Here is an 18,662-nt window from a genome sequence, read left to right on the forward strand (position 1 = left end):
TAGGACCATAAGCAATGCCAGTACTGATGGCCACCCGCCCAGTCGGAGGACGGAGCTGAAGGAGGAGCATTCCTAGCCGCCCAAAGCTTCACAAGAGTCTGCTCTGAGTGCTCTCAGCCCTAGCGCTAACGGGGCGCTGCCTATTCCCAGCCTCCCTCCCGATCCCCCCTCAGTCTAAGGAGGGAGGGAGGGAGGCTCTCTCAGAAAGCGAGCGAGCGAGGGCGCATGCGCAAACCCTGCGCGAGCCGCAACGGCCCTCTCCAGGGCGACCCTCCTTCCCTCCCTCCTCCTCCCGGTCTCCCAGTTCCAGCCCAAACCCGGGACGCCTTCTAAGTCTCGCGAGATCGGGCGAGGTGTTTCCGGTGTTGTGAGGGAGAGTGTGCGGCGGGAGGAGGAGGAGGAGGGCGGCCGTCCAACATGGCGGTCAACCTCCGCGCCCGCTCTCTGAGGCACCTCCGCATCCGAGGTGAGGAAGGCTTAGAAGCCTAGGCTTTGTGAGGGAAGGGAGGGAGGGAGGCAAGGCGGCGGAGGATGCTTTCCCCCTGCGCTGTCCGCCATGACAGGGCTCCCCTTCTGCTGCTGCTTCCTTTCCCTCTTCACCGCTCGAATAACGCTGCTGTTCTCTTTCCCCCTCTCTCTCCAAACGCCCACAGGGAGGAACGACAGCGGCGAGGAGAACGTCCCCCTGGATCTCGCCCGAGGTAAAGGCAGGGGAGGGGATTCCAAAATGGGAGTGAATGGACCCTGAGAGGCGGGAGAGAGAAGGGCAGCCAGGCAAGGCCTACCTCTCCCTCCCGCTCTCTAAGCCTTTGGTATCCGCTGGGGTTTGGTCCCAGGACCCCAAAACTCCTGGATGCTCAAGTCCTATGAATCATAGAATGGTAGAGTTGGAAGAGAGCGCAAGGGCACCCAGTCCGACCCCCTTCTGCCGTGCAGGAACTCAGAATCAAAGCACCCCCGGCAGATGGCCATCCAGCCTCTGCTTGAAGACCTCCAAAGAAGGGGACTGTCACCCTCCGAGGGAGTTTGTTCCAGAGTTGAACAGCCCTTACTCTCAGGAAGTCCCTCCTAATGCAGAGGTGGAATCTCTTTTCCTGTAGCTTGCATCCATTGCTCTGGGTCCTGTTCTCTGGAGCAGCAGAAAACAAGCTTGCTCCCTCCTCAGGATAACATCCCTTCAAGTATTTAAACAGGGCTATCATTTCACCTCTTAACCTTCTCTTCTCCAGGCTAAACATCCCCAGCTATTTAAGGCGTTCCTCATAGGACATGGTTTCCAGACCCTTCACCATTTTAGTCACCCTCCTTTGTAAACGCTCCAGTTTCTCAATGTCCTTTCTGAATTGTGGTGCCCAGAACTGGACACAATATTCCAGGTGGGGCCTGACTAAGGCAGAATACAGTGGCACTATTACTTCTCTTGATCTAGACACTATACTTCTATTGGAGCAGCCTAAAATCGCATTGGCCTTGTTAGCTGCTGCATCACGCTGACTAATGTTCAATTTATGGTCTACTTGGACTCCCAGATACCTTTCACACATAATCTTGTTCAGCCAGGTGTCTCCCATCCTATATCTGTGCATTTCATTTTTCCGTCCTAAGTGCAGTATTTTACATTTCTCCATGTATGGAAGGCCAGCTGTAATGTGACAAGTTAAAAATTTCCAGCATCTAAGCCCTGTAATTGTTGCAGTGACTAAACCACTGTCTTGAGTTGTTTAATGCCGGTACTGCAGCCACAAGGTTGTGAGTTTGATGCCAGAGGGGCTCCTAGGTTGACCCAGTTGTCCAACCTTTCGCAGGTGGGTAAAATGAGTACCCAGCTGGTTGGGAGCAATTGGTTTACAGACTGTAAACCACTTAGAGAGTGCTTAGTTCACTATGAAGCAGTATAGAAATGTAAATGCTATTGCTTGTGGGCTGGGAGTGCTGAAAATGTCAACCTTGACACTTTTAACTGTCCATTCTCAAAACAGCCTTTTGCCCTGACTTCATATCTAAATCCTTCAGCCATTTACATATGGGCTACTACACTGGTTATATATTTAATATATTTGAGTACTTTTAAGAATTATTATTATTCTTTAATTTGTTTATACCTTCTTCATGAGGCCTCCTCCCACACAGCCCTCCTTTTCCTCCCCAAATGGTGGTCCAATGTGGCTGTATACTGATGTTTTCTTTTGCCAAACAATTTGTGAAGTCGAAGGCTTTCACTGCTGGAATCCATAGGTGGGTTTTTGGGTGAGGTTTTTGGGGGCTGTGTTCTGGAAGAGTTTATTCCTGATGTTTCGCCTGCATCTGTGGCTGGCATCTTCAGAGAATGCTGGCATGCGGGTGAGTGGTGTGTGTGTATACACACAAACACTTGTCCCTCCATATTCGCTAGGGTTAGGGACACAAGAACCCTTTGAATATGGAAAAACCACAAATAACCAAAACACTGTGTTTTTTCCTGAGAGGACACCTCTCTAGGTCCTCCAGTGCAACTCTGTGGTCAACGTCTGGCAGGCACTACCCATAGAACTGCACTGGAGGAGCTACAAATGCCTAGTAGATTATTCTCTCTAGGAATCTTCAGGTCTTTCAGTGCAACTTTTAGTTAAAGTTGACCATAGAGTTGCACTGGAGGACCTAGAGATTCCTAGAGAGAACGTATGAATCAAATCCGTGAATAATCGAAGCCACAAATATCAAAGCCGCAGATGTGGAGGGATGAGCGTATACTGTGTGACCGTTGGTTGAGAGGGAGCAATTTACATGTTAATCTGTGTGTTGGTCTGTTTTTGAGTGGCAAGGCCTCAGGGTGTCTATTTAATTAATGATGCATTGTCTGCTGGCAGACATGTCTGATCCTGGGTGGTTTTCATTTGCACTTGCTGGGTCTTCATTTTGGTGTTAACACAGATTAATATGTAAATCACTTCCTCACAACCAAGGGTCACATAATATATATTCCCCACTCACTTAGCATTCTCTGAAGATGGTAGCCACAGCTGCTGGCAAAACGTCAGCAATAAACTCTTCCAGAACATGGCCACATAGCCTGAAAAAAACCACCAAAAACTATGTGCTACCATGCTACTATGTGGCTGCCATCTTCAGAGAATGCTGGCACAGAAGTGAGTGGGATGTGTGTGTGTGTGTACACACACACACTGTGACCCTGGGTTGAGAGGGAGTGATTTACATGTTAATCTGTGTGTTGGTCTGTTGTTGAATGGCAATTGTTTTATTGCAATATGTTTTTAGAATTGTGAAGCCAAAGGCTTTCATGAGCGGCATCCATAGTTTTTTGTGGGCTTTTCGGGCTATGTGGACATGTTCTAGCACAGTTTATTCCTGACTATATCCTATAAAGTAGCACAATTCTGTGCATCTGCTATCACTTGCAGGAAAAGCATAACAAACCAAAGATGGCAGAACTTATTGAGCTTTTCTGTATATATGCTCTTATGTTTGTTTTTATGCATCTGAATACAATTGTCTCTTAATAATAATAATAATAATAATAATAATAATAATAATATTTTATTTCTATACCGCTATTCCAGCGATCAAATATTACCTTATTTGAATTTATTTTTTACCAAATGGAAAGGCATTTTTTTATTTTTCCCTAGTCTGTGGATTTTTATCCTCCTGCTATTTTAAACCAAAACAGTTTATTCTGTGTGCTTTTTTACTTTTATATTGTGTGTATTATTTTACTATTGGCTTGCTGGTCATCGACCATAATAAAATTATTCATTCATTCGTATTCCTGTGGCTGCCCTCTTCAGAGAATGCTGGCATGATAATGAGTGAGGTATATATACAGTTTATATGCTGGAAGCCGTGCCAGAAAAAAAACCCTGGCGTGCCCCAGAAGAAGTAATGGGGCGTGCCGCGGGCATGAGACCCATTACTTCTAATGGAGCTTGAGCATACACGTTTTCCCGTTATGCGGGGGGGGGTGGGTGGGTCCAAAACCGATCCCCCGTGTAAGGGAAGGGCCAACTGTATTGTGTGGCCATTGGTTGAGAAGTTTACATGTCTGATTTACAAGAATCAGCAAGTGCAAATGAAAACCACACAGGGTCAGGGGATTTCCCAACAGACAATGATAACTAATTAAATAGACACCCTGAGGCCTTGCCATTTAACAACAGAACAACACACAGATTAACATGGAAATCAATCCTCCCTATCCTGGGTCACACAGTGTGTGTGTGTGTACGTGTACACACACACCCAACTCTCTTCAATGCCAGCATTCTCTGAAGATGCCAGCCACATGCTGGTGAAACATTATGAATAAACTCTCCTAGAACATGGCCACATAGCCCCCCAAACCCAAAAAACTTATGTTTTTAGAATTGTTAGTGTGTGCCGCTTTGGGTCTCTTTGGGGAGAAAGATGGGATAGAACTTAAATAAATAAATAAAATACTGTGTGACCCTTGCTTGAGAGGGACTGGTTTACATGGTCTGTTGTTGAATGGCAAGGCCTCATGGTGTCCATTTAATTAGGTTGAGGGGAAGCGATTTACATGTTACACTCATCCCTCCACATTCACTGGGGTTAGGGGCACAGGACCCCCATGAATGTGGGAAAACCCCAAATAACAAAAACTATGTTTTTACCTGAGAGAACACCTCTTTAGGAATCTCTAGGTCCTCCAGTGCAACTCTGATCAACATCTGCCAGAAATTGAATTGATCTGGATGAGCTACAAATGCCTAGTGGAGTGTTCTCCCTAGGAATCTCTATAGGTCCTTTGGTATGACTTTTGGTTAAAGTTGAGCATAGAGGTGTGCTAGAGGACCTAGATGTTCCTAGAGAGGATATAGTAATAAAATCCGTGAATAATCAGATCTGCAAAAGTCAAAACAGCAAATGTGGAGGGATGAGTGTATATACTGTGTGACCCTTGGCTGAGAGGGAGTGATTTACATGTTAATCTCTGTGTTGGTCTGTTGTTGAAGGCAAGACCTCAGGGTGTCTTTTTAATTAATGATCCAGGGCATAAAATGCTATTTGAAAATTCTGGGCCATGCCAACACCTATCAAATCAGAATGCACAGGGAAGCCATTTAAATCCACAAACACCTGGAGAACTCCAACAGGAAAGAAGAAATCCTTAAAGTAAACAGACTTTGGCTATTAGTCATGAAAAACACCAAAACCAAGACCAGCAAATACAAATGAAAACTACCCAGGGTGAGGGGTATTCCCAGCAGACAATGGATCATCAATTAAATAGATACTCTGAGGCTTGCCATTCAACAACAGACCAACACACAGATTAACATGTAAATCAATTCCTCTCAACCAACAGTATATATACTCCACTGTCTTCCATGCCAGTATTTGCTGACGATGCCAGCCACAGCTGCTGGTGAAACTTAAGGAATAAACATCCACAACATGGCCACATAGCCTGAAAAACCCATAAAAGCTAACCATACCTTTATGGGGCCAATCAAAATGCACAATTACACGTTGCAAGCTTTCAAAGTTCCACTGACTTCTTCATTAGGGAAGGTGTTATAAACTATACAGGAGATGTTTTCTTTGAGACAATTGTTAAATGTGGGTAGCATGCCAGCTGTGAGCGTTCACATCTGAAGGGCTCCCCAGTAAGGCAAAGGCTTCCACATGTTGTGTGCATAGGTTCATTGTCAATACTTTATTTCCTCCCACCCCCAAGAAAAATCAGTTTTACAGAGGTATACAGTGGGCCTTGGTATCTGCTGGAGTTCGGTTCCAGGAGGACCAGATTGGTTCCAGGAGGACCCTTTTGACATAAGGGTTATTTAATGCCTTTAAAACCCCAGGACTCATAAGTGCAATTTCTAGAAAGATAAGAGATCATATCATAAACAGGAAAACATTGTTAAAAATCACTGTTGAAGTACAGTGGTCCCTTGGTATCGGCTGGGATTTGGTTCTAGGATCCCTTGTGGATATCAAAATCCATGGATACTCAAGTCCCATTAAACACAATGCCATAGTAAAATTGTATCCCCTATATAAACTGTACTGGCACTCTCTGTATGTTGAATCTTTGGGTCTTTGTGTCCAGTACTCCTTCCCTTCATTGGACGGGAGATATTACTGCACTACGCTCTTATAGTGCTGCTGTTCCACTTTAATTGCTCTGGCTGCCTCCTGTGGAATCCTGGGATTTGCAGTTTGAGGAGGGGCATTTAGAATTCTCAGCCAGAGAACTCTTAGGCTTCACTGAACTACAAGCCTCAGAATGAAACTACAAGCCTCAGAGGCAGCCGGAGCCACAAAAATGGAATAGTAGCTCCATAATATAAGAGTGTAGTGTGGTATTCTTAAATATCACACTGGGCTGCCACCTGTGGAAATCTGGGGTTTATAGTTCAGTGAAGCATAAGAGCTCTCTGGCTGAGAATTCTAAATGCCCCTCCCCTGAACTGCAAATCCCAGGATTCCACAGGAGGCAGACATAGCAGTTAAAAGTGGAATAATCATGCTATAACAGTGTAGTGTGATATTGTCCAAGCTAAGTTTGCTGAGATAAAGAAACTTGCTGCATTTTCTACCTTTGCTGGGTTTGTTGGAATAATAGAAAAGACCTCAAGGGGTATCCTGTCCAACCCCCTGCCATGCAGGAATAGACAGTCAAAGCACCCCTGACAGATGGCCATCCAGCCTGTGTTTAAAGACCTCCAAAGAAGGAGACTCCACCACACTCCTAGGCAGCATATTCCAGTGTCAAATATCTCTTACTGTCAGGAAATTATTGGAATCTCTTTTCCTGTAGTTTGAGCCCATTGGTTTGGATTCTATTCTCTGGAGCTGCTGGAAACAAACTTGCTCCATCTTCAGTATGACATGCCTTCAAATATTTAAAGAGGGCTATCATATCACCTCTTAACCTTCCCTTCTCTAATCATAAACATATCCATCTCCCTAAATCCCTCATCGTGGGGCTTGTTGTGTTGTTGTCGTCATTGTGTGCTTTCAAGTCATTCCCGACTTAGGGTGATCCAGAGGCAAACCTTGTAAACCACCCCTGCATCAAGAATATAATCCATTCAAAGGTCTTTCAGAAATGCCACTATGTATGAAACTCCAAACATCACCTTGTCTGAAGGACTAAATCCAGTCATATTTGAGGTAAGCTTGCCTACAGGGACAGGCAGGTTTGAGTTTGACTGCAACTATAAACAAGCTTAGGCAGCGACAGACTATTTCCAGGCAGATCACTGACAACACAGAATCAATCAATCAGAAGGAGAGTGAAAGGGGAAACAGAATATCTTTGGAAAGACCTGCTGGGATTTGCATATTGGCAACTATTATTATTATTTTATGGTATTTATACCCCGCCCTTCAGCCCTAAAGGCAATCAGAGTGGCTTACAATTATTACTTTTAATTAGACGGTTCCTTGCCCTCAGGTTTACAATCTAAAAGACATGACACAAAAGGAGAAGGGAATGGTGGTGGGAAAGAGGATGAGGTCCAGTGGTTATTCTCTCCCTCTCTGGCCTGGACCAAGGCAGATGGACTGGAGGGAGGGCTTACTTCTTCAGGCTAGCCCAGGTGGAGCTGGCCCTGCCTGTTCACTCCCTCACAGACCGAAGAATGACAGTTATCATGGAGGGAGGGCTACATCAGTGCACAAGCTGGGAAAAGCTCAAATGCTGTTAACAGCTCAGCCAGCATACAGCAATAAATAATAAACTGCAGCAAAGTAAATGATACAAGGCAAGCCCCCTCTGCATCTTATTTCCCAAAGAAAACTCTATTCCCCCCCCCCCCCCGGCCGCCAGTTTTATCACTTGGCCAACGTAGGGGAGAACATTTTACTGCTGTAAAATGAAGTAGTGTGGCATTTGTTTTGAATCAGAAATTGGTAAAAGAATGTGAAGGAATGGAGACCAAACGAAATAGTGAAAAGCAAACAGTTAAAGTTTATCATGTAAGTACTGGGGTGATAGTATTGTTGTGTTATAGGGAAAACAGCATGTAAGACAATGTAAGTATTGGAGTAATATTATTGTATTATAGGGAAGAGGATAGGTCTTCCTCACAGGAGGAAAGAGTGAATTGTTTTCCAAGGGCAGTTTTAATAATGAGGGAAGAGGAGAAGTGGGACCATGAGAACAGCAGGCAGTTGATTTATTGGGGAAAGGGGGCCATGTGTAGGAGAGCTGACATGGTGTAGTGGTTTGAGCATTAGACTAGACTCTGGAGAAGAGGGTTCAAATCCCCACTCAAGCATAAAAACCCACTGGTGACCTTGGGCAAGTCACATGCAGTCAGCCTCAGAGAATGGCCATGGCAAACCTCTGAAGAAACTTGCCAAAGAAACCCTGTGATAGTTTTGCCTTAGAGTTGCCGTAAGTCAAAAATGATGTGGAGGTACACAACATCAAATGTGGTATGTTTTTTGAGTGTTGGACTATGATTCTGGAGAACAGTTCAAATCTCCACTTGGCCATGAAATCCATGGGGTGACCCTGGACAAATCACATTCTCTCAGCCTCAGAGGATGGTAATGGCAAGCACCCCTCTGAAGAAACCTGCAAAGAAAACCCCATGATAGGGTTGTCTTAAGGTTACCATGAGTCCAAATGACTTGAAGGCACATAACAATGTTGCTCTCTCTGTATGCTTTCAAGTCACCTGGTGAGTTATGGCGACCCCATGAATTTCATACGGTTTGCTTTGGCAAGAAAAACTCAGAGGTGGTCTGCCTTGTATGATTTACCTTGCTGCAGTGTTTTTATTTACTACTGTATACTGAACGGGCTAACAGTGTTTGAGCTTTTCCTGGCTTGCGCGTTGATGTAGTTACTAATATGCAAATCCCAGCAGGTCTTTCCAAAAGTATCCTGTTTCCTACTCTCTCCTTCAGATTGATTCTGTGTTGTCAGTGATCTGCCTGGAAATAGTCTGTCACTGCCTAAGCTTGTTTATAGTTACAGTCAAATTCAAGCCTGCCTGTCCATGTAGGCAGGCTTACCTCAAATATGTCTGGATTTAGTCCTTAAGACAAGGTGATGTTTGAAGTTTTCTTCATAGTGGCATTTTTGAAAGACCTTTGAATGGATTATAGTCTTGATGTAGAGCTTTGCTTTGTAGTACATTTGCAGGAATATGCATTTTTCTGTGCAGCATGTTAACTGTTGATGGGCTGTACAAACATAACTAGTTATCAGTGGTATGCAGTACGACAGTTATTTCACTGTTTCAGTCTACTTATTTTTCACAAGATTTATATTCTTGCCTTGTGATTGAATAATCCCCAAGATTGTTTACAATAGATTAAAATAATACACATGTTTACAGCAAAGGTCAGAGTGTGCTTCCTTTCAGCTTCACAGTTCCGGGAAAATAGATAGTCAAAGCAAAGTGTGTTGTTACTTTGCAAGAAGGGGAGAAGCAAGATCGCTGTGCTTCTCCTTCTTTTGCAAATGGATGTGATAGGCTGGCCCACCTTCTTTCCACTATACTGTTGATGGGAAGCAATGACTGTAAGCCTTTAATACCCTGCCCAGTGGCTGGAGTGTTGGTGGGCTTCTTTTTAAGCCCAACAGTCCCAGGGTAATTTAACCATGATTTGTAAATACATTAGCAGCTTACACTTCAGATACAAAATTGCTTAGGTATATTTAATAGGTATTGAGTAGGTCTATTTAATGGGTTCAAGAGTGCTGCGTGCTATAATTCTTAGGTCCTCTTCAGACACTTAGGTACTTGTGCTACCAACAGAATACTTGCTATACTTATTTTCTTGTGAAAACCAATCAATATGGCAATATTGAAGTAGCTGACAAAATAATATGCAGTACAAAGGATAACAGAGTGCCATGTTGAAAATACCTTGTAAAATTCATAATGCTTTCAGGCTTGTGGTCAATGCCTGTTGATGTGTGTATGTATGTAAGAGAGAGAGAGAGAGAGAGAGAGTGCATGCGCGCAGACACACAGATCACCTTTATGTAGGATGGTATCATGTTGGTATCCCTATGCATGTGGTTCTGTCAAAATTTTTTGAAGTCATATGAGACTGGGAGTGGCAACAGAAAATTGGTTTCCATATTGCTGTAATAAGTAAGTGGTATTAGAAGATAGAAGCCAGTGTAGAAATAGTAGGGACTGACAATTGAATTTGTTGATTTAGTAAAATATGGTTTGGCTGTATGGATTAAAATCATATAAAAATTTCAGGTTTTTAAACTTTTTGAAATATCTACATATTTTATTTATTTATTGAAGTTCTCTAGGGAGGTGCAGATACTTTGTAGATAAGTCATTTTGCTTCAAGACAATTTTTTGTGTTTCTTTAGTTTTCTGTATCGAGAAATGCATCCCATCTTGGTGTCATGGGATACTGAGAATTCTTTATTTAGGGCTTCTTGTTTTTCCTGTGTAAATGCAATCATGTGTTGGAGGTTCTGTTACTATAAACAGGTAAAATGAGTGGCAGTGGCTAAGTCTGCACTACAGAAATAATCTAGATTGACACTTCTTTAACTGCCCTGGCTCAGTGTTAGGAAATTCTGGGAACTGTAGTTTTGGGAGACATTTAGCCTTCTCTGACAGAGAGCTCTGGTACCACAATAAACTACAAATCCCAGGATTCCCTAGCACTGAGACAAGGCAATTAAAGTGGTGTCATCCTAAATTATTTCTGCATTGCGACATAGCTAATATTGTATCAGCCTGTTCCTTTTCCCAAACTTGTTTTTTTGGGTTATTCACTGATTCTTGTATAATAGCACTTCGTGTCCCCCCCCCCCAAAGAAATACATTTAACCTTCTTTAATGTTAAATTGTTAAATAAAAGTGAGCTGTGCTTGGTGCTTGTTTATATATTCAGTACCCAAAGGTGGTTATCCCAACACACACCCAGTGTAGAATTACAGCTTGTTTCCTTGACTGTTTCTCTTGTCTTGAAAATAAGTATGTGCATATACAGTGTCAGAATATGTAAAAATGTACGAATTTTTGTTTTATTTCACTGGAAGTTGTATGTTTCTTAATTTTCAAACTATAAAATTGGCATGAATCAGGACACAAAGAGTGAACTACATTCCACATTACCAATATTTTGTGAAATGTCTCTTTGAGGACAAAAGTCTAAAGGAACTATGGCCAGCACCCCACAAATATGCAGTCACAACAAATTTGATTGCAATCAGTGTTAAGGGTTCTGTCTCTCTGTGCCCATCTCATGAAGAATTTCCTGAGAGCCTTCGTGCACCACAGACAATTGGGATGAGGAGAAATATGTACCATATATACTCAAGTATAAGTCGATTGTGTGTATAAGTCAAGGGTGGGTTTTATGGCCAAAATTACGGATTTTGATATTACTCGTGGATCAGTCGAGGGTATAACTTAAGGACATGTAATGACGGATGTGAAGGTTGAAGCAAAGGAAAGAATGCCTAAGAATTTATAAAATTCTAGCAGGCGTAACTACAGTTGGCCCTCCGTTTTCACAGGAGATCCGTTTCGGACCCCCACCCAACCCACCCCCACACCGCAAAAACAGAGACTGACGATATTTAAGCCTCATAGGCTTGATTGGGAGGTTGCCCCTCCATGAATATTCAAGACCATGGATCTCAAGTCTGTGAGAACGGAGGGGTGACTGCATTTGTGCTTATACTAAGGGCTGGATGCCCAAGAGACTAAAAGGGGGTTGTTAGTACCAGGGCAGATTAAACTCTTGCCTTTCACCAGGGGATAGGTGTGTGTGTGTGTGAGAGTGAGTGAGTGAGTGAAAGTATAGTGCTTACATTGACCTGTGGATAAGGCGACTCAGTTTTTTGAAGTCAATTTTTCAACCCACATTTCTAGACTTACACATGAGTATATACAGTAAGCTTCTTAATCCATCCCAGTCCTCTCTACCATCCTGTGCATAGGGATCTGGAAAGGATCATACCCAAGAAAGGTTTGTGGACTGATGATGACTGTGATAGAATTCTGAATTGGTTGCTCCTTTAACGAAGCTTATACCTTATACCCGAAGTCCTGGTTGACTTCTGAAATTGAGTGTTGCCAGGATGGCATGACAATAGGATGGACTGGTTTTTTTATTATAAAAAAACCCTTCTATCTGATAAGTCTAAACATTTAAAATTAAACCGATGTCAACAGGTTATACTAGCAATAGGCAGGAATTGAAAGCCTCATATTTGATATTACTGGTTTAATAATGGTCTGCTAGGGAACATATATGCCCACTATTTAATATATCTCATAATATTGAAGGCTCCCTCTTTCTTCATACTTTTATTGCTTTGTCCTTAGGTTAACAGCCCATCAACCCTAATAGACCCTAGCTCACCATTTGGGAATAACTGTTCTGCATGATTCACATCAGTTAACACTGATATCAAAAGTACTTCTGTTGAGGTCAAGGAACTCAAATCCTTTATAAGTTTTAAGTTTGTGTCCTGTTCTTAACAAGGAGCTCAAAACAGCATGCACTTGGATTGCCTGTGTCTACCCATATACCAATATTTTGAGGTAAATTAGACTGAGAGATCAGCATTATAGTTAAGCAAGGATTTAAATCAAAGGCATCCTGGTCCAGGATGAATGCTGTCCACTACACTGCTTTTGTCACTCAGTTTGTGGATGTAGAAAATAAGAAGTGGAGTTCTGTGGCTATTTTCTCACAGTACCTTCTCCTACTGTGGTTTAAAGGATAAAGAATGAACTGGCTGTGCCCACCCCTTCTTCCTTTTGTGCTAATCTGGTCTTATATATCACTTTCTGGTTTGTGACATCTGGTTTGTGACATGTGTGATTGTTCCAAAGTAGATATGTGAACTGGTTTGGAGTATGTGGGAACATGACATAATGCCGTCATTATCTCATAAAGATTCTGTAACGAACAAGGCCAAATAGATACCTATGTCCTCCACCTGCCTTAACCCTGCAATGTCTTCAGTTCTCAGATTACATAGACATTTTACTCTTATTGAGGAATACTACTTTTCTGCCTTGCTTTTGGAAAGCTACAACAATTGTTACAGTTTGATCTTATGCAAATTTATTCACAAATCAATATCATTTTGTTCTGATAAGTGTATGTAGGCTTGCAAGTAATCTTGCTTCACAGCCTTACATAAAAGCTGCAGTCTCTTTTTTTCTAACAGGAGACAGAATTCTACAGTGTAAATTTTTTTAAAAAAAGATTGTAGACATTATGACCAAGGATTTTTGATTGTGGTCCTAGATTATTGACAACCCTTTTTTGTTGTTGAAAAACCCAATTTTTTCAGTAGTTCTAGCAACCACGTAATGTGTGCCTATTATTCCAAAATCATTGCTTTAAATCAGTTGTCACATTTTGAAAATTTTGTTTTTCTTATTTAATATGTATCAGTAGTTACATACAGTAGAGTCTTGATTATCCGACATAAACGGGACCGGCTTGTAGTCGGATTACCGAATATATCGGATAATCCAGATTTCTCCCCTCCTGCAGGTGCTGGCGCTGGAGCAAACACTGCATGGGGAAAAGGGAAGGGGGCAGGGCTCCCTCCTTTCCCTTCTCCCTGAGATTGCCAGCACTGGCACAGGCACTCGCGGAGAGAAGGGGATGGGGGCAGGGCCTCCTCCTCTCCCTTCCTTCCCATGGGTGCAGCCACCCACGGGGAGGAAGGGACGGGTGGGGGCCGCCTCCTCCTCTCCCTTCCTTCCCGCGGGTGGAAGCACCCACGGGGAGGAAGGGACGGGTGGGGGCCGCCTCCTCCTCTCCCTTCCTTCCCGCGGGTGGAAGCACCCACGGGGAGGAAGGGACAGGTGGGGTCCGCCTCCTCCTCTCCCTTCCTTCCCGTGGGTGCAGCCACCCACGGGGAGGAAGGGACGGGTGGGGGCCGCCTCCTCCTCTTCTCCCCGGGGCTGCCAGGCAACTGCGGGGAGAAGGGGACGGGACTGCACGCCCCAGCGGGCCTCGCGGCTGGAAGTCCTGCCCCTTTCCCCTCGGCAGCCTCCCTAATTGGTTGGGGGGCTGGGAAGGGGCGGGACTTCTGGCTGCAAAGCCCCCTGGGGCTTGTAGGCAGCCGAAAGTCCCGCCCCTTCCCAGCCTCCCAACCGATCAGGGAGGCCGCTGAGGGGAAGGGGCGGGACTTCCAGCCGCAAGGGGAGGCGAGCCGAGAGACTTTTGTCCCCAATCTGACATCCCATGCTTCTTCTCACGAAGAAGCGTGGGACGTCGGATAATCCAGAGTGTTAACCGAGACTCTACTGTATTTGGAAAATGTTTTCACAGCCATTCGATTCCTCACCAGTGGCTGAGAAAGTTCATGTTCCAGCTTTTTAAGTTGACTGACCTTTCCAGTTTTACATATCCATTGGAAGGGAAAGCATTCTTATTTCTTCGTATTTCCTCCACCTTGTTCAGAAAGAGATACTATGTGTGACTATGAAATCATATGAATTTGGTATATTTGCTTTTCAGCAAAAAAAAGTTTCAAACATCAAGTGTTAGCTGTTTATTCTTCCTTTGCTTTTCTTCTTTGGTTTAGGACATGCAGCTCCATTGCATGCCATAAATACCTGCGGCAATTTTGTTCACTGCATGTGCTGCTGTCTGGCTTTTCAGGAGGAGTTGTAGCCACAGTCAATCTAATGTAGATGCTATGTCAAGAAGCCTAGTCACTAGTTGAACTACCATATCTATTTTGATTCTTGTTTTTTGTTTCAGTATAGGGAGTGTTGTATTGCTTTCTAAATGTTGCTTATTATTTTTTAATTCTAAAAATTTAATTCTACATAAAAAGAAGTTGGTCAGAATTGGTGGGGATGATGTGTGTCTTTGCAGCTCCAATTTGATGTTAGATGTCTGAAGAATTGAGTAGGATGCACTTTAAAGCATGTCAAATAGTTGTGTTAGAATTTAGAATAATATCTGATTTATTATCCATGATCAGATATTTAGATTTCAACCCTACATGGATCTGAAAGAACTTTGTTCCTGGATAACTCGGTAACCAGATATCTGGGTTACTACAAGGTTTGTTGTAGTTTTAGACCAGGGGTAGGCAACCTGCGGCCCGCGGGCCGGATGTGGCCTGGCAAGGCCTTGGGACCGGCCCCAGCCCGGTCCTGCCGCCGATTGCCACTGGGGCCTTTGGCCTCTCACGCGAGGGGCATGGTGGGGCAATTGTCTATAGAAGCCTCAGAAACATGCATTTATCTTAACATTTTTTAAAAAATCAGCAATTTTTTTCACGTATCCTCCATTTTTTATTTAAAAAGTGCCCTCCATTTGAAAATTTTGTCCTACATTTGTCCCGGTTTATTTTTTAAAAATTATTTAATTATTTATTTTTTGGCTTTGGCCCCCCAGTTGTCTGAGGGACAGCAACCCGGCCCCCGACTCAAAAGGGTTGCCTACCCCTGTTTTAGACGATAGATCAGAGTTAAGAAGCATAACTTGCAGTAACAAGCTAGAATGGAATTAATTTTTTGCCTATAATCACCATGGCTGCAGTTTACTACTTCTCAGTGGAATGGTAATGAGTTATCTGCCTGTTACTCAATACAAGGTGTGTGTGTGCTATTGCTGAGGGGAAGAGAAAGAGTCACATGGGTAGCTAACTTGAGATGGCAGCTGGGAAGAATTTTTTTATGTGTGCATTTTTCTCAGAATTTCTAATTACAATATTTGTATTGGCGATGTGGAGGAATCAGAGAGCACTTTCTTGCATTTTCTGATAGTGCTGTAGTAACATAAAAGATGACTTGTTAGTACAGTCGGCCCTCCACATCCGCTGGGGTTAGGAGAACAAGACCCCTGAGAATGTGGAAAATCTATAAATCTATAAATGGGAGGGGCAAGAGTAGCGTACACAAGTCCTAAGTCCTCCACCTCCCTCAGGCCAGCTGTCCTGAGGCATTGGAAGGAAGGCGGGGGACTCGCTTACGCACTTCTCTTGCTCTTCCTCCAATGCCTTAGTCACCCACCTCCCTTCCAATGCCTCAGACAGTTGGCCTGCGCTGTCTGAGGCATCAGAAGAGAGGCAAAACAAGTGCACGCTCACCCTTTCTGGCTCTTTCCTCCCTCCTGGGCTTTCCCCCTCTCTCCCAGGGGAAAAGCCCAGGAAGGAGGGAGGGAGGGAGGGAGGCGGAGGAGCACACACAGCAAGGGACTTGCAAATAATCAAATTCATGAATGACAAAGCCACGGAAGTCAAGAGATGAGTGCATTGTATAAATGAGCAGTAACAAAGTGGCAAGTAACACAGAGCCAACATGGTGTAATAGTTTGAGCATTGGACTATGACTCTGGAAAGCAGGGTTTGAATCCCTGTTCAACTGTGGAAATCTGCTCATTGACCTTGGACAAGTCCCATTCTCTCATCCTCAGAAGAAGGCAAGGCAACCCTCTCCAACAAATCTCGGCAGCAAAACACCATAAGTTCACCTTAGGTTTGCCATAAGTCAGAAATGATTTGAAGGCACACACACGTGATGACATGTTGGAGTCACCAAAATACAGGTAAGGCCTATGCTCAAGTACCATGCAAGTGAATGGGGCTTGTGCACGCGGCGGCATGGCGGCGCGCCATGGCGCATGCCCCATTCGTTTTAATGGGACGTGCTGCCCCTTGAGGCCCGTGCGCTCCTGCGCGGCTTGAACACATATGCTCAAACCGTGTATAGTACGCCCGCGTATAACGCGGGCGCACTGTAATAACTGGTTCTTTTTAAAAAGTAAGATTCCAAGCTCTGAGATTCACTATTTCATTGATAAGAGACAAATACTAAATGCGTATTCCTCATGAAAACACAGTCATAACCAAATGTTGCCTTATGTAATGCTAGCTGACTTGAAAGTCTTTCTTAAAATTATTATGCTACACAGTACACTGTAGAGAGCCTCAGTACAGGTAAAACAACTGACTTTGAATGCTATAGTTCCAATTTTGATAGTTTTTTCATGCAGTCTATCCAACAAGAGTGGCAAACATGTACTCTGCCCTCCTAAAATGGTATATCTGTTCTTAGGGGAGAGTTTGACCACAAGGTAATACAGTGGGGCAACGTTATCCATGGGCTTGCCATTCATGGATTTAAATATCCATGGATGGCAAGCCCTGTTGTTCCCAATGGCAGAACGTGCTTGTAGCCGCACAAGCAGATGTGCATGTCACACCAGCATTAAAGACAGTGGGAGTTGAGGTCCCACATTTTTTGGTATTTGTGAGGGGTCTGGAACAGATCCCCCACAGATACCAAGGTCCGATTGTATATAACATCTGTTGATTGGGTAGGCCATCTACTGTAATTCTTGTTATTTACCCTTACTTGATTAATTTGCTGGTCCAGGTCATTCATTCAAAGGTTTAATTGTCAGACTTGAATAGCTGAAAAAGAAATGCCACATTAGGCATTGTCAGCATTCTGATAATACCATTCTTCAAAATAACTTTCCATGTTTTTTATGTGTCTGTATCTCTAGAGTCTAGTGTCTGTATCACTAGAGCATTACTCATATTTATGTTTACAAGGGCCACAGACATCTATTCTGAGTGCCCTAAATGGAATGCTGGAATAGAGGCTCATGACAAAATGATTTTAGCTATTGACTTGCAACAGTGACAGCTTAAGTGATGCTCAGTTGGCTACCTCATGAGGGAAGTATTCAGTCTGAAGGGACTGAGTCAATTTTTTCCTGGTGTCCATAAAGTACCTTCAACAGGAGTTCTTGAAATTGAGAAGCAGTGTTTACTTTCTTCAGCAAACAGTTATCATCTTCTTTGACAATGATGCTTTTTTGATGAAGGAGAAACCACTCTTTCATCTTTAAAAAAATATGTGAGTAAGTTGAGTATGGATAAGATGCAGTAGACCTGCAGTTTCTTAGGTTCTTTCTTTGCTACAGATGCTGACTGAGAGTTTCGGTACTAACTCATGTCCCCCTGCATGTGGGGAAAACCATGGGACCTCAAGTCCTGTTGATTTCATGTTCGCACGTGCCATTTTGGCCCCCCCAGGCTTGCTGTGCACGTGAGCTCAAGTCAGTGTAGAGCAAGCCCACATATGGGGCAGGTGGACTGTATTACAGTGGTCCCTTGGTATCCACTGGGGTTTGGTTCCAGAACCCCCTGTGGATAAAAAAATCTGAGGATCCTCAAGCCCCATTAAATACAGTGATGTAGTGAATTGGTGTCCTTTATGTAAAATGTTTAATTCAAGGTTTGTTTTTTGAAATGTATATATTTTAAAAATATTTGCAAGCCATGTATGCTTGAATCTGTGGATAAAAAGATCTCTGTATATGGAGAGCTGACATTAGAAAAGCCAAGTAGTGCATTGAAACAATACAATTAATTTACAGGATAAAAGACCTTAAAACTATTCAGTCAGTGAACAAATAAATGTATAAATGTTTTTAAAAACTGAAATGTAAAAACACCCAAAGAAACAAACATTTTGAGTCAATGTTGAAAAGAACGCAAAGGCCAGTATCTGACTGAATGAACCATTTGCACAATGAATCATAATGCAAGCAGTTTGACTGTTTTGATAAGGTGGTGTCTTTGCACTGAAGGAAGAGTAGCAATGGTAGCAGTGAAGAGTGGTAGGTAACCCTAGCATATACTGTATGCATATGCTGCTCCTAAGAATAGAGGTGGCCACTTCTAACATGCTTCCTAGCTG

General features: G+C 43.4%; 1 protein-coding gene across 5 annotated transcripts in view; it reads left to right on the plus strand.

The window, feature by feature from the left end:
* Window positions 1–377: 377 nt before the first annotated feature.
* The window catches only part of LOC149324094 (rapamycin-insensitive companion of mTOR-like), a 112,260-nt gene continuing 93,975 nt past the window's right edge, over window positions 378–18,662 (plus strand). For 4 of the 5 annotated variants that reach the window (XM_089496305.1, XM_089496333.1, XM_089496326.1 and 1 more), the window contains exons 1-2: window positions 378–466; window positions 654–701. In XM_089496305.1, coding sequence (XP_089352431.1) covers window positions 418–466; window positions 654–701 — 97 coding nt within the window. In that variant the 5' untranslated portion in view covers window positions 378–417. Of the gene's footprint in view, window positions 467–653; window positions 702–16,197; window positions 16,498–18,662 lie in introns of those variants that run through there. The other variant, XM_089496320.1, reaches the window with a different exon arrangement.

This window comes from Sceloporus occidentalis, unplaced genomic scaffold, assembly GCF_023333645.1.
Source record: "Sceloporus occidentalis isolate IW3139 unplaced genomic scaffold, rSceOcc1.0.p SCAF_1, whole genome shotgun sequence".
NCBI lineage: Eukaryota > Metazoa > Chordata > Lepidosauria > Squamata > Phrynosomatidae > Sceloporus > Sceloporus occidentalis.